This window comes from Syzygium oleosum, unplaced genomic scaffold (assembly GCF_021117445.2).
Source record: "Syzygium oleosum isolate NSW1041296 unplaced genomic scaffold, Sole_v2.1 Sole_v2.24, whole genome shotgun sequence".
Classification (NCBI taxonomy): Eukaryota; Viridiplantae; Streptophyta; class Magnoliopsida; order Myrtales; family Myrtaceae; genus Syzygium; species Syzygium oleosum.
The window spans coordinates 4,537,122-4,563,543 of record NW_026607508.1 but is presented as its reverse complement, the minus strand read 5'-3'; the positions used below and the strand labels follow the sequence as shown (position 1 = coordinate 4,563,543).

Genomic DNA, 26,422 nt, shown 5'->3' with positions numbered 1-26,422 from the left:
ACATAGTAAGGCAAAGTACTTATTCAGCATAACAAGAATTTCTTATTGGAAATTTGTGCATTTATATATTGATCAAGAAATGGACTTGTGTGAGTGAACTAGACACGTGACATGCGTCCGTTTCCCTTCTGTATCCAATGCACATAATGTTATGCTTTCATGCAAGCTCGCATCTTACTTTACCTCTGACATGTTTTATGGGCTTGACGAATGCCACATACCTAGTTAAGGTGTGTTCCTCTTCATGAAAAAAAGAAAAAAAGGAGGAGGCAAAACAAAAACCTTTAGCTAAAATTCCACACCTGATTCCTGTGAACACAACATAAGCCTAGTCCACAAGTGAAACGGTATACAAAACTAATCACAATGTAAAGCCAGATTTAAGTGTAGGTTATAGTCACAAATTCTTGAATTATGATTGGATTGATATGATAGTTTAGTCTATGTAACGAGTGAGCCAAATCAAAGTGAAGGCCCCCATTTCCCTTGACTTTAAATTCGCATATCTATCAACTCGAGGTCCCATCATCTAAAGGGATAAAAACAGGGTGGCAACTGAGCTATCTATCAGGGTCTGAAAGAGAAGGCCAAGCCGCCCTTACTGCACTGATTAGGACTAATTGGAAAAGACAACCAAAAAGTGCATAAAGATGCCAAATTTGCATTTAATGCATCGAGCGAGTCAGATTGCCTTTCGGTGGTCAACAGCGTGAAGTCTTCACAGTCTCTGTCGTGGGAACAGCGTGCCCTGATCTGCGAAGCACGCGGGAAGCTTCCTTTATTTTCTTATTTAAAGTTGCAATATTGTAATAGGAACAGTAATAGAGTGGCGGACCGGGTAGTGAAGACCTTTAGAAAAAAAAAACTTATGAACACTGGTTGATCCGTCCTCCGCAGGCCCTTATTGAACTGCTTTGTTTTGAGACCCCGTTTCTGGGTTCCTCTGTTTCAAGATTTCAATGAAAAGCCTTTGTTCTGACCAAAAAAAGTCATGCCTTTTCCTTTTATCTTTTTGAGTGCCCCACTATTTTTGGACTTTGATCCCACTAGAATATGCACAAACTAAATTTGATCCTAATGGATATAAAGTAAATTACTTATAAAATTGAGATCTTTAGTCCATATAAGCTCTCAGTTTTTGTGAACCTATGGTTTTTAATTGCCGATCCAATTGAATTTGGGTCACCATCTTGGCTCGTGACTTGAAATCATACAATTCTCTATATTTTGGATACTTTTGCATCGTCTGTACTATGTAATCATCTCGTATTCTAGTTTAGCCATCATTTAGACCAATGAATCAAGTGTACAACTGTCACGCCGAGCTTTTCCGACCCAAGTGCTGTAGGAGGTACTTTCGTTCATCACTAATGGTAGGGTGTTTCATCACTAAATGAATGATGGTCTCTCTTTGATCATATCTCACAAGACAGTGGATATTTATTTTTTGTTTAGCCTATGTTTCATTTTGGAGTCGCCACTAGTCTTTAATAGTTAACTAGAAACCTAATCGAGACATGGGAGAATTATCCCACTTTCTGCGAACCAAAAATATCATGGGTAGGAGGACTTGGTTACGTTAACGACTTCGACGTCGAAATCCCTAACCCCCTTTCGGTATCTAACTCAATTTGAAATGTCTAGCGTAATATGCAATTTCTCGAGGCTTATCCACTAATCCTAACCGTTCTACACAAGGAGGAATCAATCAATTACGAAATGTACAATTAATTCAAATCACAAACAACAATCCTAATATCATCCCCAAAAAGGAAAATCAATCAAAATAATCAAAGCCTAGTAAAGCCCTAAATGGCTTGTTCATCTTGGGAGTTGTGTGTTTTTTTTTTAGGTTTTAAGGTATTTTAGGGGTTCGGCCCCTTTTGACTTCTAAACTAGGGAATTTTCAAATGAGCAACTTGTGCACCCCAAAAAATTCTAATTTCACTCAAAATAGGTTGGCCACAAGTGTTCTGAGCCATTCTGCAATATTTTTTGGAATTTTTTATTTTTTGATTTTTTTTCAGGAAAAAATTTTATTTGATTTTTCTTACTTCCAAAAGTCTAAAATCTTAATTTTTTTAACTTTTTTAATTTCCTCATTTTTTTTAATTTTCTGAATTTTCTCGTTTTTTATGAATTTTCTAAAAATTTCTCATTTTTTATGAATTTTTTGAATTTTCTATTGTTTTTTATTTATTTATTTTATTATTTTTAATTCCCAGGGAACGAACCAGACTGGTTCATACCGGTCCAACACAGTTGGACCGGCCCGACCGATCTCCGGCGGGGGACGGTGCTAAAATGGCACCGTTTTTGAATTTGTTTTTTGGGACATTTTGTCAAATACTTGGTGTGCATAAAGTTTAAAATGTGTTTTCATCACCGTGACTTTGGGCTAATCTCCGTCGATCTTCCACCGGTGCTCTGGCCACCACCATTGGTCATAAGTCATCTACCCAATACCCTCTACCAACCTACTCCCATCGGACTGCCACCAAACCACCGCTGGCCGGCGATTTCTAAGCTAAAAAACCCTAACCTGAAATTGTCCTAACCAAGAACAATCGTACTAATCTAACCAATTTTGATCTAATTGTCCATTCTAACAATCAAAACATTCATTAAAACAACAAATGGATCATGGAGGACTAACTTGGATGGCCATTGGCTGTGGGAATATGCTCTGGTGAGGCTCGGACACTTCGATGAGGTGTTTATGGGGGCCGACTCATAGGGGTGAGCGCAGTTCCAGGGTAGAATCGAGAACCGGAGAACCGGACCCGGTGGGTCCAGTTCGGTTCCAGGTTCCATGGATAGAGGGTCCAGTTCTCGGTTCCCCATTTTTAGGAACCGGTTGTTCCGGTTCCGGTTCCCGATTTATAGGAACCGAAACCGGGAATCGGAACCGGAACCAAGAACCGGGACCAGGAACCGGATCCCTAAAAATTAAAACATAAACTACACATTTGGTATTTAGAAACCCTAATTCACCTTGTCCCTCCATCTTGTCCCTCCTGCTTCCACTTCCGCCTCGCTCCCGCTTTCGCTTCTGCCTTGCTCCTCGGCGTCCTCGCTCGGTCGCTCTTGCTTCCACTTCCGCCTGTCGAAGTGATTCCGGCGGTGAGTTCCGTCGTCACCGAGCGCTACTGCCGCAGGATCCTCGGGAGTACTTCATCGATCTGTATCCGTCGACAGAGGCTTCTAGATCTTCACGCCGCCGGTAAAAACACATGCTCCGTTTCCTGTTGTTATTCGTTAAAAAGAAAAAAAAAAAAAAAGAGAAAAGGCTGAGAACTATAGCCACTGCTGGGGTATAAAATCATCTGTGATCGAAGCTGTGTTAATTGTTTGAATCTGCTACGATGCTTTGTGATGATCTGGTGATGAGTTTCTGAGCTATACATTTGCATTTGGCCTTCATTACTGAAACGTCTAGCATTTGTTCGTTGATATGCCTATGCCTTACTTGTATTTATATGTATATTCGAGGAGTGTTTCTGCATTTTGACATCTGGTGGTTTGATGCGTGCTTGAGCTGAGCTGTTCTTCAATATATTTGTCTGACTTACCTTTGTCAATTTGTTCGGCACCTGTTTGGCTGTAATTCTGCACATAGCGTGCTGATCAATGCTTTATAGAAATTTTGTTTGGGTTTGCAGGAATCGACTCATATTCGTTTGGTAATGTTCGGCTTATGGATCTGTGTTTGTTGAATTGGCATCTGACTAGTTATTTTTACTGGATTGAGATTTATGTTTGCTGATGGTGCATTCCCTTACACAGCTAATTGGTGTTGTGGTTTCAATTTGGCTTTGCTTTGATGATGCTTGATAATTTCGCTTGATAATGCCGGAGTGGATACCGAAGAAGCTTTTGGTCTTCTGCTTTTGTGCTTTTGCAGCATGTATGGGGAGAGAGGTGATATGTATTGAGAAAAATGTGGCATCTTACCTTGGAATTTAAAGTCATATGTATTGCATCCCAACAATTACTATTTATCGTGCTATCCCCTTTCTTTTAAGAAAAAAATGTGACTTTTCTATAATTTGTCTTTTGTATTCTTTTTGATGAATGTTCATTTTCGTTTTGATTAACTTAAAAAAAAAAAGAACCTGTTGGAACCTAGAACCGAACCTAGAACCTGTGATAGGGTAGGTTTCAAGTTTCGCGTTTCGATGGGTAGGTTCCAGGTTCCTCATTTTGAGGAACCTGTACCCGAGGGTAGGTTCTAGGTTCCAGGCGGAACCTACCCGGAACCTGGAACCGCTCACTCCTACCGACTCATGGATTATACAAAAACACGATCCAAAATACACCAAACAATCAAAGCAATGATCAGAAACATGAATAGGGGATCAATAATCACAAAAACAAGAAGAAAATCACTAAATCAAGCACAAAATGGTTCGGGCACTCATTCGGGCATTTCAACAAACAGTTAGTGTGTGATTGGGAAGGAAGTTCACCTTCTTCGCCAGAGACCAAATCGGAAATTTTGAACCTCCAGGGAGCTACTGTTAGGTCCTCCTATACCTCCTCTACTAGCCTACGAGCTCGTCCTTGCTAGGAAAGTCCAGGATTTGACGATCGGAGCTTGGTTTCAGGCCTTCCTGATCAGCTCTTTCACTAGATTCACAAAGGAGGAGGTCACCTGAACAGGTGATTTGCCGACGCCTTTCCCATCGGGATGGCGCTGGTCATTCAGCCTGAAGGACCTCTACTCCTTCTCTCTCTAAGTTTCTCTCTTTCTCTCTCTGGTTTTCTCTCTCTCTCTTGGGAATTCTCTCGAGCACCTTCTGTGCAATAACCCTCTCCCCCAATTGTTTTTGATCTCTTCCCCAGGGTGGTTTCTAGCCTCTAACTGCCTCGAGAAGCCGTTATAACAGCTCACCGTCGATCGCTGGAGGTTTCCAACTGTCTAGTTTTGTTTTGCATGTGCTAGAATGGGCAGTCTCAATCAGTGAAGGGTCAACTTGTTTCTTCTTCTCCTTCCCCGTGCCAAGCTAAGTCGGGTAAGGAAGAAGGTGACTCGGGTCGGGTTGGGTCGGGTTGGATTCGACTGACTCGGCTGACCCAGGTTGGTTTAAAATTGCAAATTGAACCCGATTTTGACCCATTTTCACAATTCTGACCTCAAATTTCAATTCCTTGATACATTTTACCTTCAATATATGGGATCACTTTGAATTTTTATCTTAATTATGTCCAAAACCCCAAATTTGAATTCGGTTCAAGTGGGTTTTTATTCAATTGAAGGTCCAAATGACCTAATTTTACTTATCTAAGGCCAAAATTGGATTCCCCATGGTTGATTACCCCTAGGGAAGATATAATCTTTGATCGAAAATTTCAAATTAAAAGAAATCCCCAATTTGGGTCCTAAAATCCCTAATTTTCAATTAATTTTGGGGCTTTTCAATTATTTTGTCAAATTTTGAAATTGGACTGACCAATATGAAATTAAAGGTCTCAGAATCCATTTTTGTGAAGATACTATAGCCTAAAAATTCCTGTAAATGACTTAATTGGATTTTTCATTCAATTAGGATATGAAATTACCCAAATTTGAGAAAAACAAACCCTAAATTGAAATTTTGTAAAATTGAAGATACAGTAATGAAATTGGAATTAAAATAAGACTAATGTATATATTTTGGAAATTTTTTAACTTCATTTGGTATTTTTTTATTTTCCTCCCATTTTTAACCAAAAGAAATTAAGGAAAAATTAAAGAAAAATATAGAAAAATTATATTTTGTTTAGAAATAGGTTCCTAAGCATGGCCAAGGTTCCTAATCCTAATTTTGTGATTTTTATGTAAAATTAAAAATTAGACTAAATATCAGGTGTCAACAGTAACGAAGTTGTGCATGTAAACCAGATGCATGTTTGCTTGCTTATACTATCAGTTGCAAAACAATATAATATTATCCATCTATCCATTCGCTAAGTGCATGCCTTATGTCTCACCTATAAATGAGGTTAAGCAGGCCAGGTTGATTCATATAATGTGGAGCTGCCCATTTAATAATTATAATAATAATAATAATCAAAGTTTTCCTATTTTAGAGACGCGGTGCGCTTGGCTTGAGTGGAGTGAAAATGAACTCGTAATTTAATTTAGGACTCATTAGTAGTCACTAACTCCTAAAGAGATGTTAATTTTTCAAAAGGTAACTTAAACTGTAAAATTATCTTAAATTTTAGAGGATCTCAATTCAATTAATCAAATAACGTGGGAGAAATTTCTCATTTTCCTCTGTGGTACGTCAACGTGGCACATGGGACTATTCCAAGGAATATCTTTATATCCTTATCACTATCTCTCCATCATCCACCATATATATGTAAGTCCAGCTTTAGGTTGCCCCCTGCACATGCAAAATCACATGTAAACCCCCCCACAAGAATAGCGAGATGGCTGATCCTAAAAAGCCTAAAACAGTACCTCCAACGACCTTCCTGACCGCCGATACCGACGGAATGTTGCCAAGGGAGATAGCGTTGCTGGCCCCGTTTTCTGCCGTCGCCCCTGCCCGTATGGTGTCTGCCTCGAGGCTCCGACTTCACATTTCTCTAGAGACGATCTACGAAGAAGAAGAAGAAGACGATGAAGATGTGCAGTCGTCGTCACCTTCCTTCTTGCCAATGAAGTCATTACTGTGTTTCTTGGAAGTGCGCAAGCCTTTCACATTCTGTACACGCGACCATCAATTCGTTTAGGACATCGTATTCTCGATGTTTTTCTGATCCATGAAGGTTCTGTGTATTAGTGAACCATGGATTAATGAGTCATTTAGGTTTAGATCAGAGGATCGATTATTGTGTGTTTTACACCACACAAAGATTGGGTGTGGTGTATTCTCGATGTTTTTCTGATCCATGAAGGTTCTGTGTATTAGTGAACCATGGATTAATGAGTCATTTAGGTTTAGACCAGAGGATCGATTATTGTGTGTTTTACACCACACAAAGATTGGGTTGGGTCATGTTGTTTAGTTTCCTCAACATTTCTCTTGGAAATTTCTTGTGAGAATGTTATATTATATGTAGCCTTTCTATAAGGGATTGATATTCTACATATTTCGGTACAATTAGCCTCTTAAGATCTAAATAATGAATACATCGAACGACTTATAAATTGGACTGTGCTCGGATAAGTTGTACTTTTTAGTTATTCGTTTTCCTTTTCTTTTCCCTTTTTTCCCTCTCTTCTCTTTCCTATTTTGCCTGGATTAACCTGCAGTCACCCATTGAGCAAGACCGCCAAGCCAACCACAGCCACTGGCTACAACAGCGATTCCCGTCATGCCTCCGCTAGACGCCACCACCCCATTCGTCACTAGCTTCCACCCTTGTCGCGCGACGCTGCCACCTACTCCATTGCCTATGCGAAGCACCCACTTGCCACTGGCTCGCTCTTTGCGTATTCTCTCCTTCGCAGACTGGGTTTGTCCTCACAACGCTGGATTCAATGTCGCACGTCGCCAGGCCTGGCCCAACCTTGGGCTAAGTTAAATCTGGCATCGCCCGAGGCTTCGCAAAGGCAAAGGAGTCGTGATCCCCCGAGCTTGCCTATGTCCTTGACGAGTACAAGGAAGGTGAGAGAGAGTCCTTGCTAATGTCGACCCAAGCTGGGCAGCAGCACCGACGTGGTGGTGATCTATCGCGTGCAAATTCTCTTAGGGCATAATGGTACTTTAGATCAATATGTAATTATAATAAATGGAGAGGATGCTTAATGGGATCTCAATCCATAATGGTAACAGTTTGAATTTGCCCATTGTTTTTAAAACATCATGAAAGATCATGCCGTCACCGTCGAAAAGAAAAGGAGCGAGCAGGGCTAATAAACAAACGTCATTCGAGGGTTTTCTATTCATGATGTGACTTTCGGATTGTGTGCATCCTACGAGATGGCCTGTGTTGTAAAATCCAATGGACATGGCGGGGGCTGCGAAATGAAATAGATAGAGAAGAGTAAAGAGAAGAGTAAAAGAGGAATCTGTTCAGGGTAAATTACACTTGAAATCACTTAATTTTGAGTTAGGTTTCATATAGGTCAGTCGACTTTTATTTTAGTCAATAGGTCACACAATTTTGATTTTGCTTCCAAAGCTTTCAAGTTTCCATCTATTTATTAGATACTGATCTCACGCGAGCACCACGAGGGCAAGCTTGCGCTAGCTCGAGTTCAAGCTCCCATGGCTGCGAGCCGAGAGCTCCACAGAGAGAGAGAGCTCATCACCGGAAAGGGGCTCGACTGCCGTGTTGGATGGCGGTAGTGAGGGGTGGTGAGAGCTTGCTGTCGGCTGAGGTAGAGCTGAGAGGAAGGTGGGTGGCCGAAGAGAGAGAGAAAGAGGTGGGTGTAGGGCAATGAGTTACATGAGAGTACACATGTATTTTGGTTGGACAAGATGCAAATTGTATATTTTGAAAACTGATAGATGGTATTTAATATGTGTGCAAATCTCGAGATGCAATTTGCAATTATCCCTTTATTTTATCTGTCAAATTGCTAATCATACGTAGTTCTCTGTCTCTTAAAAATAGTACTCATAAAGAAAATGGGGTGAGTCATAGTGCAAACAATACAAAGTAAACAAGATACAAATCATATATATATATATATATATATATATATATATATATATATATATATATATATATATGTATGTATGATGTCCATAAAAAAGGATGACATGAAAAGGATGTACAACTAACGCGTCTTATATCTTTTACACTACACTACTCCCATAACATTGGGTGAATGTACTAGAATTGGTTCAAAGATGCAATAGATTCCATATTCGAATCACAACAACTTTCTTTCATAATAATCTTTGAGCTAGGCTCATATCACCACCTGATGCGTTGGTGGGCGAGTGATTTCGGAACGGGTAATTTTCTTTTTGGAATTTTCTAGATAAGTGTATGGAATGGAGTGTATGAGGATGGAACTGAAGGGAAAAATGCAGAGATAAAATAAGATAGAACGATGTCCTTCCAAGGTATAAAGGCCACGCCACCAACCAAGGATGAGGATCGGGATCTACGAAGTTCACCACCGAGGCCTAAAGATTCCACCAGCCACGGATAAAGGACTTCGGGATAGGAGAAGCTCACCACCAAGGCCTAAAGATATCACCAGCCAAAGATAAAGGGCTTCTTGGCTCACCACCAAGGAGTAATCCACGTTCCAAGGATAAAGAGACCGAAAGGAGTTATCCACTCTCCGAAGATATTCACTCATGCAGAGGAAATCTCACAAATTTTCATTTCATCAAAAATCATGTTTACAATGGAGATTCGTCCTCTATTTATAGGAGAAACGAGACCTAGGAATCAATCGAAATATTAAAAGAAAACCTTGGGACTAAGAAACATAATAAAGCACCTAGGTTCTACAAACTTTGACTCTTTGAAACTTGTAAAATAGTAAAGACACCTAGGACTTAGAAATGCATTTAATAGCATGGGAACTTGCATTCTTGAGTCTTCATCTTTGCAAAATTCATGCTCCCCCTTTGACCAGAAGATAACCTTGTTGAAAACTCTTCAAATGCTCTTTGAAATAGTCCATAATAGCCTCCCATCGATATGTCATCGATATACTTCAAGTTATCGACATTCTTCATCGTATCGATATGTTGACAAGTTATCGACATTCTTCAATGCGTCGATATGATATCGATAGGTTTTGTTTCATTCAGAATCGTTGGAAATGACCCATCGAAGCACATGACACCCAAATTCTTTATTGGCTTGAATAAGCATCGATGGTTCCGAATTGTTCGATGGAGCTAAGTCGGATGCTCCCGCATCATCCTCCCCGGGTTGTTTGAGATTTGTCCTCAAATCTGAGAAGTCTTCATCTTCCAAGTAAGGAGAAAGGTCTCCCACATTGAAAGTTGCCGAAACTCCAAACTCTCCAGGAAGATTAATCTTGTAAGCATTGTCCCGAATTCACTCGATAACTGTAAACGGACCATCAGCTCTCGGCATGAGCTTGCTCTTGCGTCGATATGGAAATCTCTCTTTCCTTAAGTGAAGCAACACAAGATCACCCGATTGAAATTGGGCCTTCTTCCGAAACTGATTTGCTTTCTTCTGGTAGGACTCATTGCCTTCTCGATCTTTGATCGAATTTGCTCATGAAGCTTCTTCATCGATTCAGCTCTATCTTTGCCATCAAAGCTTACTTGAGAGTTAGATGGAATTGGAATCAAATCGATGGGTGTGAGAGGATTAATTCCATAAACAACTTCAAATGGTGATCGACCAGTAGTGTAACTTGGTGATCGATTGTAAGCAAATTCAGCATGAGCAAGCTTCAAATCCCAATCTTTCAAAGATTTACTCACCATGCCACGAAGAAGAGTCGTAAGAGTGCGGTTGGTTACCTCCGTTTGGCCATCGATTTGAGGATGACAAGCAGTGCTGAATAAGAGTTTGGTACCAAGCATTCTCCATAGTGTCTTCCAGAAGTAGCTTAAGAACTTGGAATCACGATCCGACACAATGGTCTTTGGTACTCCATGGAGACGAATAATCTCTTTGAAATATAAGTCAGCAACATGAGATGCATCATCGGTTTTGTGACATAGCACAAAATGAGCCATTTTAGAGGACCGATCGACAACCACCATGATGGCATCTTTTCCCCTTTGAGTTCTCGGTAGAGCCACAATGAAATCCATGCTAACATCTTCCCAGGGCTGCAATGGAACCGGGAGTGGAGTATACAACCCTTGATGGAAATGACTTTTTGCTCTTTGACAAGTTGCACACCTCGAGATAATAGCATGCACATCTCCATTCATCTTTGGCCAATAGAAATGTTCTTGTAGAACCTCAAGAGTTTTGTTAACTCCAAAATGACCAGCCATTCCACCACCATGCGCTTCTCGAATTAGCAACTCGCGAAAAGAACTCTTCGGCACACATAATCGATTTCCTTTAAAAAGAAACCCATCTTGTAAGGAATATGTACCTTGAACTCGTCGCTTACAGTTGTCCATGATTTATGAGAACTCAGCATCTTCATAATAAAGTTCTTTCATCCATTGAAATCCAAGAATTCTAGAGTCCAGAACAGCAAGCATAGAATATCTCCTCGATAAAGCATCTGCTACAACATTAGTGTGTCTAGGCTTATATTTTGAGACAAAAGAAAAGGATTGAAGAAATTCTACCCATTTTGCATGTCTCGAATTAAGCTTGCGTTGGCCGCTAATGAATTTGAGAGATTCATGATCAGAATGAAGGACAAATTGCTTTGGCCTCAAATAATGACTCAAATGATGAAGAGCTCGGACAATGACATAGAATTCTTTATCATAAGTTGAATAATTCTTTTTTGAATCAGTCAGCTTTTCGCTGAAATATGCCAAAGGTTTTTGTGCTTGCACAATAACAGCACCAATGCCAACTCCACTTGCATCACACTCAACTTCAAATACTTTATCAAAATCAGGAAGGGCAAGAATAGGGGACTCACAAAGTTTTTGCTTGATTACCTCAAAAGCATTTTGAGCAACCTTTGTCCATTCAAAAGCTCCCTTCTTCATGCATTCAGTTATAGGAGCCATGATGGTACTGAAATTTTTAACAAATCGTTGATAGAAAGAAACAAGTCTATGAAAACTTCTTACATCAGAAATGGACTTCGGAACCGGCCAAGTCTTCATAGCTTCCACCTTGGATTGATCGACGGAAATTCCATCTTTGGAAACTACATAACCAAGAAACACAATGCTTGGAGAGAAGAACTCACATTTCCCCATTTTGGCATAGAGTTTCTGTTCTCTCAAGATATTAAAGACCTGTTTTAAATGAGAGATATGCTCCTCCTTGTTCCTGCTATAAACAAGAATATCGTCGAAATAAACAACGACAAATCGACCAATAAAGGAACGAAGAACTTCGTTCATAAGTCTCATGAAGGTACTTGGAACATTCGATAACCCGAATGGCATTACCAACTACTCATAAAGGCCTCCCTTGGTTTTGAAAGCCGTCTTCCATTCATCACCTTCTCGCATTCTGATTTGGTGATAACCACTTCGCAAATCTATCTTTGAGAAGACAGTAGAACCATACAATTCATCAAGCATATCATCAAGTCTAGGTATAAGGTACCTATACTTAATGGTGATGTTGTTGATGGCTCGGCTATCAACGCACATTCTGAATGAACCATCTTTCTTGGGCACGAGTAGAGCCGGAACAAAACATGGACTCATGCTTTCTCGAACATATCCTCTGTCGATAAGTTCATCGACTTGTCTTTGTAACTCCTTTGTTTCCTCCGGATTGCATTGATAAGCTGGTTTGTTCGGTAGAGGAGCGCCGGGGATCAAATCAATTTGGTGCTCAATACCTCTTATGAGAGGTAATCCAGGTGGCAAATCCTCTGGGAACACATCTGCAAAATCTTTCAACAAGCGATGCATCTTTGGATGAATGGGTCGCTCTATCTCACTCTTTTTCTCTACCATAAGCAAAGCAAATACATTCTTTTGTTTGCTAATGGCTCTCTCAACCCGTGTTTCATTTAAGAACAAACTTTCCTTACCAGTGTTTCCCTCCCCAGGTTGATTTCGATGTATCAATGAAGGATTCAAGGGTAAAAGGATGATGCATTTTTGTTCCTTCCGAAAAGAGTATGTGTTCTTACGACCATCATGCATAGAATTCATATCATATTGCCAAGGTCTTCCCAATAACAAGTGACATGCATCCATGGGAATCACATCACATAGAACTTGATCTCGATAGTTCTTCCCAATCGAAAACGATATAAGAGCTCGTTTGGTTACCTTGAGATCATTTCCTTGATTGAGCCATTGGAGCTTGTACGGTTGAGGATGTTTCGTTGTTGGAAGCTTCAGCTTGTCGACAAGGGTTGTCGAAGCAACGTTGGTGCAACTCCCACCATCGATAATCACCGAACATACCTTCCCGTTAATAGTACAACGGGTGTGAAAGATGTTCTCCCTTTGCTCATTATCAAGAGAAACTTCAGCATGCAATGCTCTTCGTATGATCAACATTTCGCCATCATCTGCTTTCTCCATAACTTCTTCTTCCTTTTCAGATTCGGAACCATTTTGGTCCGGATTGCTTTCAGCCTCTTGAAGTGCCGAATTGATCTCCTCAATTTCTTGAAGAGTCATAACTCGCCGATTTGGACAATTTGCTTGAAAATGTCCAAAACCACGGCACTTAAAGCATTTCCTCGCATCGCCTTCAAGTTTCTTCTGAAATCCTTTGGAAGGCTCTGTGCTCTTCTCCTTTCCTTTGTCTTTGGTCGACGTGCTTTCGACCTTGCTTGAGGAAGCACCTTTAAAATAGGATGTCGCCTTGGTTGAGGTTCTGGAGGAAAACCTCTTGCCTTTCAGTTGCTTCTCAACTTTTATGGCTAGCTTACAAACGTCTTCAAAGGACCAATACGGTTGAAGTTCAACCATATCAGCAATTTCTCTATTCATGCCGCCAAGGAAACGAGCGACGGTTTGCTCCGGAACTTCTGGAACGTCGCATCTCATTTTGAGTTGTTCAAACTCACGGATGTATTCTTCAATACTCATCCCTTGTTGTCTTAGGGAATTCAGTTTTAGGAAAAGATCTTGCCTATAGTTGTCGGGCAAGAACCTCTTCTTCATCAACTTCTTGAGTTTTTCCCAAGACTTGATTCGGCCTTTTCCTTCTCTTGCTCGCTAATGCTTTAGATTCTCCCACCATAGAGAAGCATACTTTGTCAACTTTAGGACAGCAACCTTGCACCTCTTCTCGTCCGAGTAGGACTTGAAGTCAAAAATCCGTTCAACTGTATGTAGCCAATCCACAAAGTCATCAGGATTGAGACTACCTTCAAATTCAGGGACCTCCACTTTGATGTCTCGATCATTCTCCTTATGCCTCCCTCTTCGTCTTTGGATATGAGAATCGGAATCACTAGAGTTGCCCCCAGTGGAATTGGAATCGCCACTAGAACTTTGACGAGATTCTGAATCGTCATGCTGACGTCGATCATTCGGACGCCTCTCCGGTTGGCCTTGTCTCGCCGAATCCTCTAGAAGATTGAGGACTCGCTCCATTTGTTGCTGAAGGTTTTGGATAGCACGATCCCGCCTTTCATTGTGCGCTTGTTCCAAAGTCAAGCCTCTTGGAACCCGATCATCCATGTTGAATAAGGATTGGAAAACATAAAGGAATCACTCAAACAAGTTCAACCTTGAGCTCTGATACCAATTTGATGAGTTGGTGGGCGAGTGATTCCGGAACGGGTAATTTTCTTTTTGGAATTTTCTAGATAAGTGTATGGAATGGAGTGTATGAGGATGGAACTGAAGGGAAAAATGCAGAGGTAAAATAAGATAGAACGATGTCCTTCCAAGGTATAAAGGCCACGCCACCAACCAAGGATGAGGATCGGGATCTACGAAGTTCACCACCGAGGCCTAAAGATTCCACCAGCCACGGATAAATGACTTCGGGATAGGAGAAGCTCACCACCAAGGCCTAAAGTTATCACCAGCCAAAGATAAAGGGCTTCTTGGCTCACCACCAAGGAGTAATCCACGTTCCAAGGATAAAGAGACCGAAATGAGTTATCCACTCTCCAAAGATATTCACTCGTGCAGAGGAAATCTCACAAATTTTCATTTCATCAAAAATCATGTTTACAATGGAGATTCGTCCTCTATTTATAGGAGAAACGAGACCTAGGAATCAATCGAAATATTAAAAGAAAACCTTGGGACTAAGAAACATAATAAAGCACCTAGGTTCTACAAACTTTGACTCTTTGAAACTTGTAAAATAGTAAAGACACCTAGGACTTAGAAATGCAATTAATAGCATGGGAACTTGCATTCTTGAGTCTTCATCTTTGCAAAATTCGTGCTCCCCCTTTGACCAGAAGATAACCTTGTTGAAAACTCTTCAAATGCTCTTTGAAATAGTCCATAATAGCCTCCCATCGATATGTCATCGATATACTTCAAGTTATCGACATTCTTCATCGTATCGATATGTTGACAAGTTATCGACATTCTTCAATGCGTCGATATGATATCGATAGGTTTTGTTTCATTCAGAATTGTTGGAAATGACCCATCGAAGCACATGATGCCCAAATTCTTTATTGGCTTGAATAAGCATCAATGGTTCCGAATTGTTCGATGGAGCTAAGTCGGATGCTCCCGCATCACCACCCATGCACAATGTGGAGCCTTATCCGAAGCATATGAGACTTGGCGGTTGTTGGGACAATTGTAGTTATCATTGGCTAGAACAGTTTGGGTACTTCCTCTAAATCAAAATATAATACGAACTTCTCTGAACGAACGTGCTGGAAGACAGGAACATGCAGAATATGAGAAATAAAAGAATAGGATGCCCTGACTAGTACGGCTGATACCAAAAGCGCGTCGCCCTTCATGCACGGTCCTTTTCATTCATCTCCAGGAACAGCTGGACACCAACCTTAGGGCCCATATTTTCCCTGAATTTGGTGGAATTGGACAGCATTTAATTAGTTAAGCTAAAGAAAAAATCTTGGTAGGATTCAACGCACAATCACAAGAAAATAGAGAGTAAAAGCAAGAAAAAGAAATTGACACACGAGGTTTTGATCCTGATTCACCCTCATATTAGGGTTACGTCTAGCAGAGAATTCTACTATAATTATAGCATCTTGCACCTCTCAATTACATCTCTAATTTACAAGAGAAAGATAATATATATAGGCAATAATAGCTTTTCATGGGCCCAAACTCAAACTACTAATAATATATAGGCTCAAAATATGAAAGCCATCTGGCTTCGCACGAGCGTTGCTCCCTAAGACCCTTGCCGGGGTGACTCCCCCAGAACCCCACCTGCTCACTTGGGAGCAGGATCCCTATGCCTTCCAATCGATGAGGAGTATGAACCACACCCCAACAAATCTTGATACCTTTAAGAGAGAGTCTAATTCTGACCCCATTAATGTATATAATTGGAATCACCTATAATGAAAAAGGTTAAACCAACGACTTATGAGTTAACAAGATATATAAACTACTGCAAATCATATTAATTTTCCTATGTGGGACCGTTGCCTAACACCTTTGAAGAATCTTGAATTTTGCAAACTGGGAGTCGTCGGTTTGTAGCACCTTCGTTCTCAGGATCATTCCAAATCCTAGATTTAAATAATCTACCGGAAGCAAAAATGATCATAAACTTCAATTTTAGACAAGAGTTGCTAGCAATTGGTCAGGAAAAGCTCAGGTAGTTATGGAAAAGCCAGCTTCTTAAGTGCACCTGTGGAGGAACTGGTCAAACTAAACCTAAAGATCTTTGTTCCAAGGTTTCAGTTACGCACACGGTAGGTTAAGATCCCACGTCGCACTTTCAGTACAACAACCGTATTTTTAGTTAAGTCGTAAACCATTCATTGTTAATTTGATGCGTGATGTTTCATCTTAAAATTTGAAATGTCGCCAAAACAAGCATTCAACATCGTTATTGATTAATGAGGCCGTTTTCACATGTGGCAGGGTGACTCCATTTGTGTGTCAAATTGTGCATGCAAATGTCAATTTAGATACAAAATTCAATCATGAAAATGACATGACATGGCAACCACATGACAAATTTGATATTTCAGAACATTATGAGAAAATAAGAAGACATGGCATGGCAAAGATCCCGTGCAACACGACTTGGTAAATGTCATGGTAAATCAAATTCAAGTATGATTATGAAATGACATGGCATGATAAAAGTCATATGCAACATGACAGAGCAAATTAGATTCAAATTACAACGATGAAATGATGTGTGGTATATACCACTTATACCGTGTGAGGAGTTGTTTTTCATTCAGTTTGCGACTTTCCTCGAATATCGTAATGTTTATGTAGAAACACACTTTTGCTTTCGATTAGATCAAAATAAAATCAAATTAAATTTAAAATCATGACTTGGTCAACAAACGGGGAACCTTGAAAAGAAGAATAATATTTCGAATGGTTAATACCGCGAAAAACCTTGAACATGGTCTTGGTATCACCTCTTGAGACAGGACCGCTTGTGAGTGGTAAATGGAGAACATAAAAATATTCGTGCAAAGTTTCTAAACTAGACTAATGCATAAAAGGAAATTAAGTTTGCAATCGTGATATATTATGTAAAATAATGTGCTCGACCGAAAAGAAAATTATTTTCCTAAAATGAACTATTAAACATGAAAATAAAATTCAACAAGACAGCCTATAATTCAAGGGAATTCTAAGAGATTAAATCAATTTATATAATGTGAATATGCAAATTAATCTAAATTTCCCTAAATGCACCCCTAGACATACTTTTGTGATGTTTTTTATTTAATCAAGATGCAATCCAAAATAACTAGTATGCAAGATGTGATTTTTCTTAGGTTTTCCATTTTCATTATCCGCAAATGAGACATGTATAAGTATTCAACCTAGACGACCTAAATATGCACTAAAACACTTATTCCTAAAGGCATACAACCGAAACAAGTCACGCCAGATAGCCGCCCCTTTCTCTCTTTTCGCAGCCTCGTGGACGGACAAAAGAAGGGGAAGTTACAGAAGGTGGTTGTGAAGGCTCGCGAAAATTTTGATTCAATTAATCCAAAACATTTGGTTTTATTAAACCTTCTCCTGATATGGGAATGCAGAACATGATGATTGTCTCTGATATGAACGTGCCATGGAGGAGTTTTTGTGAAGTGCAGTTAAACATGTAATTTCTATGCGATGCAAACATGAAATTAAATGTGACGATGTGATCTCAATTGACCAAGCAACATGCAATTTCTTGAAAACCCTAATATAGACTGTCACGCCCCGAACCCGGCTTGCACGCAATATCCCACTTAGGTCGATAATAGTTCGATGTCCCAGGACTCGTCGCCGACCCAGAGAAACACTAATGATCATGCACAAGCGGAAACGAATTCAAACACCCCATACAAAAATTCAATTATACGGGATAGTAGGGAACTCGCTTGATCACATAACAACAATCATATTCATACACTTGGCATACTTACAACATTTATTACATAACCTTACACTAAGCCACTAACATCAAACCACGTTCATAAAAAAGAGTTGGTGGTTGGGTAGCCTAACTTCACTACCAAAAGGAGTACACAACAGACGGGAGCATTAAACCTATCTTCAATCCCCGTGGTACTCTGGCGGTGTCCCCGGGTCTTCCATAACGTCATGAGGCTCAGAAGTCTGAAAGGTTTATAATCAACTATGAGAACGAGTCTCAATAAGCGAACAACCTAAGTCTCGCATAGGCCAACACGTACTTCCGAACAAGTCTAAGCACGAGATTCAAACAATCAACATGCCATGACAAATACAGACATCCCTACCTCATCTTGGAACATGTACATGCCCTGCATGTTAGTTAAATCGCAATAATGCAGCAATAACTCACGGACACGTACAATCCCGGATATGACTTACACATGCATGTGTACTAGCAATAATCTGAACATGATCACATCTCAGTCTCAATACACTACATACACCAATGCACAACACACAACCGCTCTTCCGTTCAAATTATTCACGACCTGCGTAACACGCATCAAGTTCGTGACACAACCCACACAAAACGCATTAGGCTGGAGGTCTTCCGGCTTAACCGGGCATCATCCCGCGTAACACGCCTCGGGACGAGTTCAATCCCCGCGTAAAGACGTATCAGGGCTTAAGTGATCACATGTACACTCCGTCACATAATTTATTATCTTTTCCCCGCGTAAAGACGCATCAGGGCACTTAGGTGATCACACATGCCACATGATCCATTCAATTCCATGTCATTCACACGCTCGAACATCACTCGAATGTGCTCAATCACCAGCGATGCAAATCAGTTTACACACCCACCAAATTAGCCACGGTTCCACCAATTAAAGCCATGAACACACATTCACAATCAGTCACTCCCTCACATGCAACAATCACATCGAAAGGTTCCTGAGAGAGAGAAACCAAATTTGCACAGAATTGGGCTTAAAATTGGCAATTGCACAGTAATCGAAACTCTTTTGAAATAAATAGTAATTCAACTTCAAAAATTCTGAATTTTGGATATGTAATTGGAAACATCTTGATAAACATTTCATGAAGGAAATGAAATCCAATTCCAGCTACAAACAGCTCTTTTTGTCACCCAAAGTCAGATCGAAAATTAGCCCACCAGGGCAGACCGTTTGGCCTTAGAAATCCCTTTCAATCAGTACCCAAATCTCCTTGGAAAATATTGAAATTTTTATATGTCATAGACACAAGTGTCATTGACAACTTTTATGAAGGAATTTTGTTTAAAAGAGGTCTGAAAATTTTATAAAAATTCAGAAAGACACGCCGGTCGGGTGAACAGTAAATCCGGCAGAGTGGTGACGGTCCGAATATGGACTTCCGAATACCCCAAAAGGATCTCCAAAAATTCCAGATTTAATATATGACATACTTCAAAATGTTAGCGTCAACTTTCATGAAGAACACTTCCTCAAATTCAGTCCACATTGATCTCCACAAAAATAGCAAAACACAAACGCATAGCAACAACGAATCCGAGAATCAACCAACATGAACCATTCAGCAATTCAAGCTCATCTAACCACTAGACCAACTATCCACCCCCATGAATCAACCTCTAATATGTCTATTAGTAACCCCTTAGCCTAGTCAAGGGTTAGGAAGCCACTTACCTTGAGTCTAGACAAGAATGACTCAGGGGAAAGGGGCAGCAACAAGGTCGGCAAAACGCAGCAGCAGAGCAGAAGCAAAAGTAGAAGCAGAAATAGAAGCAGCAGCAGCAACAGCGAAGTAGAAGCATAAGCATAAATGGAAGAAGCAGAAGACACGAAGCAGGAGCAGAAGCCAAGAAAGAAAAGAAGAAGAAGAGGAGAGAGAGAGAGAGAATGAATGAGAGAAAGAAGACTTGATCATATTTTTCTCTACTAACCCCACTAAAAACCCCATCACCCACCCCCACTCACACATATTAAGGCTCACATTCCATCGCCTTTTTCACGTCAAGATCCAAGAGTCCACATAATTCCTCACATTATCTTCCCAAAATTCCTAAATGGTACACAAAATAAATAAGTAAGATGGGGATGGGCATACTTGTCCATGAATTTCGGCCAAGGGAGGGAAAGCCCATATGTTCAAATTACCCTTCAACTTTTCAAATGAATTCAAATAATCCCAGGGGCAAAATGGTCATTTTTCCATTCCCAATCCAAATTTCACTTTTCCGACAAATCCGAATGGCCCTAAGGTTGGCCATGCCAAATGCGAAGTCGTCTAATGAATTAGTCGTGGCTTTCGAGAAATTCGATTCCCAAATCCGGATTCCAAGTAATGGTCAAATTCGATTAAATGCAACTTTAGTGTGTCTCAAACTAACGGGTGGCTTTTAAGAGTTATGCGTATCAACTTGTGGCCGATTCGATATCGGGCCACATCTAAGTTTACTCGAGCCATGTCGACCTCGGTTGTCATGTAATTGCAAGGGTCAATCACTAGTTCCAATCAATGCGATCGTTCGGATTAGGTTTAGGATCGTTCGAAATTCATACAATGGTCAAGTGGATTCACTCGCGATCCAATTATACAACATTTGCAAATCGTTCCATAACCATCATTGGATTGGTTTATAATGACCCAAAATATCTCCTCATGAATCCTTATGGTCGAAGTGTTGATTCACGGCCAAGTTCTTAAATCCGCGTACTTAATTCCTAGTCAGTAATTCTCTAAAGGTTAGTTTTCTCAAGAGTAATCAATTTCGAGCGAGATTTAACTAAAGTGCATCGAAGATACAATCATTTCATAAATCCCGAGAAATGAGTCAAATTTCAGAATGTCACATAAACAGCATATATTTAGGTTTTCACGGTTCAAGTTTAGATTCAAACAAGTACCCACCCGCATGTAACACCCAGTAACACGAGATTAAGCTCAAAATTCGCGCAGAGTCATGCGGCCACAACTTAAATCTGGACAGCAAATGTTTAGCTTCAAAATCGTAGAATCTCGCAATAGAATTTGCAACTTTTAAGTGTAATTAAACTTGCTATCCGTCCTGTTAAAAACAAAAAAGTTGCTATCTGTTTATAAGAGAAAATTATCCAAAAAGTCATAAACTTATATTGTACAGCGGACAAATCAATCCTAAAGCTTTGGATTTTGCTAATTCAGTCTTAAACCTTTTGACAGCTTACCAGCTTAGTCTTAAACTTTTCAATTGTACCAATTTAATACTAAACCTTTTAATGATTTGCCAAACTAGTCCTAAACTTTTTCACGAATTGTTAATTTAGTCCTTCCAGATAATTTTGGCTGGATATTGCTGACGTGGCGGTCCAATCAGCGCTGGCCGTCCTACATAGCGCGGGTAGCGCTAACGTAGACAAATTTTTAATTGTCTAGAGTGATAAATCTCATGTTAAATCAAAGTCACATTATTTAAGCTTAGTTCCATCCTATATGCGCTCGCATACATATTTGCTATAAATAAATCTTAATATATACACCGTATTTCCTTATATAGGTTGAAATTTGTCTAGAGTGATATTTTGGCTTTAACTTCCCTCATCCACAACGATTCCAACTTTTTCTTTCTAATTTTCATAATTTGTTTCTTTACTTTCTATTTCATTTTTTTTTACATTCATCTCCATTTGTTTTTTAGAATTGGTTCTTTTTTTTTTATCTTGAGCTATACTTATGCTAAAATTCCCTAATTTGTTTGGTAATTTCTTCATCGTTTCGTCCATGTTGCCCGCTCAATTTCTTTTGCCAACTTCCCAAATTTGAGGTGTGCGAGTGCTTCATTCTTAAATTATTTTTACCTTTTCTTTTTGAGAGGGAGTAAATCGAACTTTTCCCAAGATCTCTTGACTGAAAAAGGTCAATGTCCGTACAAAATAGAAAGGTCAATCTACAAAGGAAAAATTATTGCATCCTTAAAGACGGTCCTCTCATGTCCTATGATAGACATCATTGGAAACCAAAAATAGAATATAGAAAAAGAGCTGAACATCCAATTTACAAAGGAAAAAAGAAAATAGGAGACATGGTCAAAGCACAAGATGACTAAGTACGTGGATGATTACCCATCGTTTATTAGTATAAATGCCAGCCAACTTCCAGAACAGTTTCCATGAAATGTGCTGAAAACTTGTCTGTAATAACAGATCATTCTCATAACCTATAAAATTCTGAGCTCATGAACATTCTCCCTATGCCAAAAACCTCCCCCGAGCTACATCTCGTTATCTCTATCTCTCTGGAGGGCTCCTTCGGGACAAAAACTGGAGGCGAACCCCATCGATCAATGGCGAAGGGGACGAGAGACATGCGGAACTGGGGCGAGGTCGCACCGATCCTTTTGTTTTCCAGAACGAAATCCTCGAGCTCTCCAAAGTTAGAGACCATTTTCGAAGAGGTGCCTGAACATTTGCTGGTGATTGGCAGCAAGCAGATGGTGTGCCTTTTTCCATTGCTCGTGTCTTTTGCGTCTTACTTTTTGTTGTATAGAGTTGCCCTGTATTAGCCGAGGAGATGTCAAAAGACACAAGCTTGGGAGGAAAGAATTGACTAATAGAGAAGGAACTATTCTAGGATTTGCTATGAGAAAATGCTATGATATGAAGATTGCTTTATCTGCAAAGAATTTAACTCTCTCTCTCTCTCTATGGAGTAGGTTTGTGAGAACAAGAAATGACCATGATTATTACCCTATGGTAAGTTGTAAATGCACCTTTAGTTTAGAATATAAAATTAATTTCGAAATAATGCAAAATATGAGCAGACAATAGCAAAGATTAACCAAATAATAGCTCCATTAACCAAATCAGCATCATGTACCCATGAAAGACCATAGCAAGACATAATGGCATTCCATGAGACCGAAGTATTTCTTGGGATATCCTAGAACAATGACATCATCATCATGTCCCCCCAAAGACATTTGCTCTAAGAACTCCCAAAACCATGTGATGGGGAATCAATAAACACTAATTCAGGAAGCAAACCACATCAACGCGAGTGATAAGTTAAACATCTCCGATAATTGAACGAGAAGAGGTCTAAACGAAAGCAGAGCAGCAATATTAACTAGATTATTGATGCGAGTACTCAAGGCGAGTCACAAGTTGGAGATCGAAGGCCTGCAACTTAGGTTCAAATTATTAGCATCCAAATCAGTTTTATCTAGAAGTCGCTACTAATCAGTTTTTTGTAGGTCAATTAGATACCCAAGTAAAGCGTGAGAGAAATACTTTATCTATGAACCAGAGATTGAAAGGATTCGGAGACTTGATTACACTGATTAACGAACTAGTGCGCTTTCACTACCTAAACTTGTTCAGTCATCACCTAAAGTTTTTATACAGCAGTCACACCAATTGTGAGTCATCGAATTCGATCCTTAACCAGGCTGAAGGGAAGAAACAATCAACGTATTGAAAGCGCGTAATCAAGTAATAATCAAAATGGAAATGCGCAAACAACGACCTAGCAATTGTCTCTAAGGACGTTCAAAATTTTATTGTAAAACCCTAATAGCTTGTTCAATTTGAACAAATTTTTTTTAAAGATTTTTTATCATTTTTAAGAAAAACCACTCAACATCTAGTTTCTAAACTTTTTCCTAATTTTAGAAAAAAAAAATTCGGAAGTTTTTAAAATATTTTTTTAGTATTAAAATAATCATATTATATTATATTATAATAACAGGCGGACCTGGTCCACGGCTGGATTAACCCCAAAATTAAACTAAATCTAGTCCTAAAATAAAAGGCCCAAACCCACTAAACTAGAATGCACCTAAGGGCGGCCCAAGAACCAAACCCTACCCGGTCTCGACCCGGCCAACCCGACTCCACCCCCTTCGTAGCCGGGCAAGCGTGGCGACGCCATTGCCCATGCCCAGATCTTGGCCTTCGGCCGGTCGGCTCTCCAACCGGCCGCCCTCGACCTCGCCTGACCGCCTCTCCCCGGCCGGCTTCGACGCCGCCGGCCAAGGGTACCCTTCTTGGCCAAACACCAAACGAAACAATCGGCGGCGGTGGGAACACAACGAACGACCTCAACTGCTGACACCGGGGGACGCCAATCATCGCAGGAAAGCCTCGACAAGACGAGGCCGTGCGCGGGCGACTCAATCTCGGCCAAAACGAGGAGACTAAAATTGGATCTCATTGGGGCATTTCAACAAGCAAGTGGAGCGCGCTACGAAAACGTGCGGATTCCGGCTCAAACGGGCACTCGAACTCACGCCGGAAGCCTCGACAAACAACAAACAGAACAGATGGGGGCTCACGACGGACTAACGGGGCCGGAGTTTGCGTGAGCCGGATGGCACCAGCTCCGGCGGGCGTGCCCAGAAAACAGAGCCACAAAACAGAGCACCAGGGGAAAAACCCTCGGATCACGCCGGGCGGTCCCCTGCCATGCCCTGCCTCTTTAACCTCTGCCTCCGTCCTTAGCGTCTCCCTAGACCGTGAAGGACGGGAAGGGGAAAGGGAAAGAGGAACAGAAGTGGGCCGGGCCGGGCCACGCCGCGCGGAGGGGGAAAAGGGAGAACAAAGGGGGCTGGGAAAGAAAAAAGGGGGGACCTGGTTGGCCTGGTTCCGACCCGACCCGGCCCCGTCTTTTTATTTATTTATTTTATAATCAAAATAAAATAAAATAATAATAGTGAATAGACTATATGATGCAAATGCTCTTAATACCTATATGTTTATGCAATTAACGATAATCATTTTTGTTTAGGGATTAAAATTAATCCATAATTTTCTATGCAATTGAACTCTAAATGAATAGTCAAAATTTAGGTGTCAACAATTGCGAAATGAGGAACAACACACTTAAACCAGTAACGCACACATGTGCAGCTACAAAACATCAAAAGAAAGAAAATGCTGGACTTGGCTTAATAGATTGATGTTCTCAACTTGAACATGAGCAGCGGCTTCTATATATATACTTATTTATATCGTGAGTATGTTGAATAATGCGAGAGGCTGTGGTGGATTCAACTGAGACCTATTCAACAATGAGGAACCCGGTGATGATGAATTCAGTGAGGTCAGATCGGCGATGACTGCACGAGCTCGAGATGATGCAGTGACTTCCAAGCAGCAAGCACAGGTCACTATATTCGTCAGAGGATGAATCGACGTTGCTTAAACTGGTCACAACTCTGGCAATAGCAATGCATGACCCTATGTGGCTCAGTGAACATAAGGACATCAAGCTTAAATCTCATGCAGTCAGCAATGAGATGGAACAATGGATAGAGCCGGGACGATACTTGCGTGAGGTGACGAGAGAGAGAGATTCAAGTGATAAGGGACCAGCGAGTGAGAGGTGACAGAGAGAGATGGAAAGTGTGCTCTCTTTTTGTCTGTCTGTCATTTCATCGAACACTTTCTGAGCGGTATCAGTGTATTTATCAGATACGAGAGCAACTTCGGTTCTGATTCCCCCCACTCGATGCTAGGACGATACTTTAGCTTGATTCGATTAAGAAGTTGAAGAGCTCAACCGGTTGAGCTTCTACATGAGCTAATGACTAGTTTCTACATGAACTGGACCATCTCCTCGTACAGCTAGGACTTCTTGGCCTCGTGCTGGCCCATGCTCAAGTTCTCCACCGGTTGCAATAAAACACGTATGATTATGAGTAAGGATTTTTTTCCCAATGGCTTGATAAGCTATGCCTATTGTAACACAAATACCTCGAATTTTTTTTCTGTATCAGTAAAAACCCTAAACTTGCTCATTGTGATACAAATACTTATATCATGGATGAAACTGAAATAGATGGTATATATATCACACACATATAAGTTTGAGGCTTATCGTGACACAATTTGTGTCATAGTGGGAAAGTTTAGAGTTTTTGGTGACAAAAAAAAAGTTTGAGGTATTTGTGTCACAGTTGGCATAATTTGAGATTTTTTTTTATATTTTCCTAAAAGATAAAGCTAATGTTAATTTTGTTGTTTATGAGAATTTCAAGTGTACATACATTCATGAGTGTTTTAGAAGGTGAAGACTGGTTGAACAAAAAAAGAGGAAAACCAAACTCTGAGTCGCACTACTTTCGAAATATGATGTCTTGAAAATTAATTTCAAGCTAGAAATTTCGTCAAAAAAGAAGAAGAAGAAATTACTTGGGAAGAGAGAGCGCGCTCCATTGAGCCAAAGACGAGAGGCTTGCGAGGAGCATCTGCTTGAGCGTCAAAGAATCAGTGCCATTAACCATATTATGAAAATTATGAAAAAATTGCATGTGAACTTACTTATAATTTCCTACCAACAAAACACTTACGTATCAATATTTGCATATT

At 40.2% G+C, this 26,422-nt stretch overlaps 1 protein-coding gene across 1 annotated transcript; it reads right to left on the bottom strand.

Moving 5' to 3' along the window:
- Nucleotides 1–11,987: 11,987 nt before the first annotated feature.
- On the bottom strand, nt 11,988–13,595 carry LOC115667535 (uncharacterized). Its single transcript, XM_056302535.1, has one exon. It carries the CDS (start codon nt 13,593–13,595, stop codon nt 11,988–11,990), a length of 1,608 nt encoding a protein of 535 aa, XP_056158510.1.
- Nucleotides 13,596–26,422: the final 12,827 nt, after the last annotated feature.

What these genes read in the sequence shown, in the direction of transcription:
- LOC115667535 (XM_056302535.1), bottom strand. Translation starts at nt 13,595, where the DNA reads ATGAGTATTGAAGAATACATCCGTGAGTTTGAACAACTCAAAATGAGA.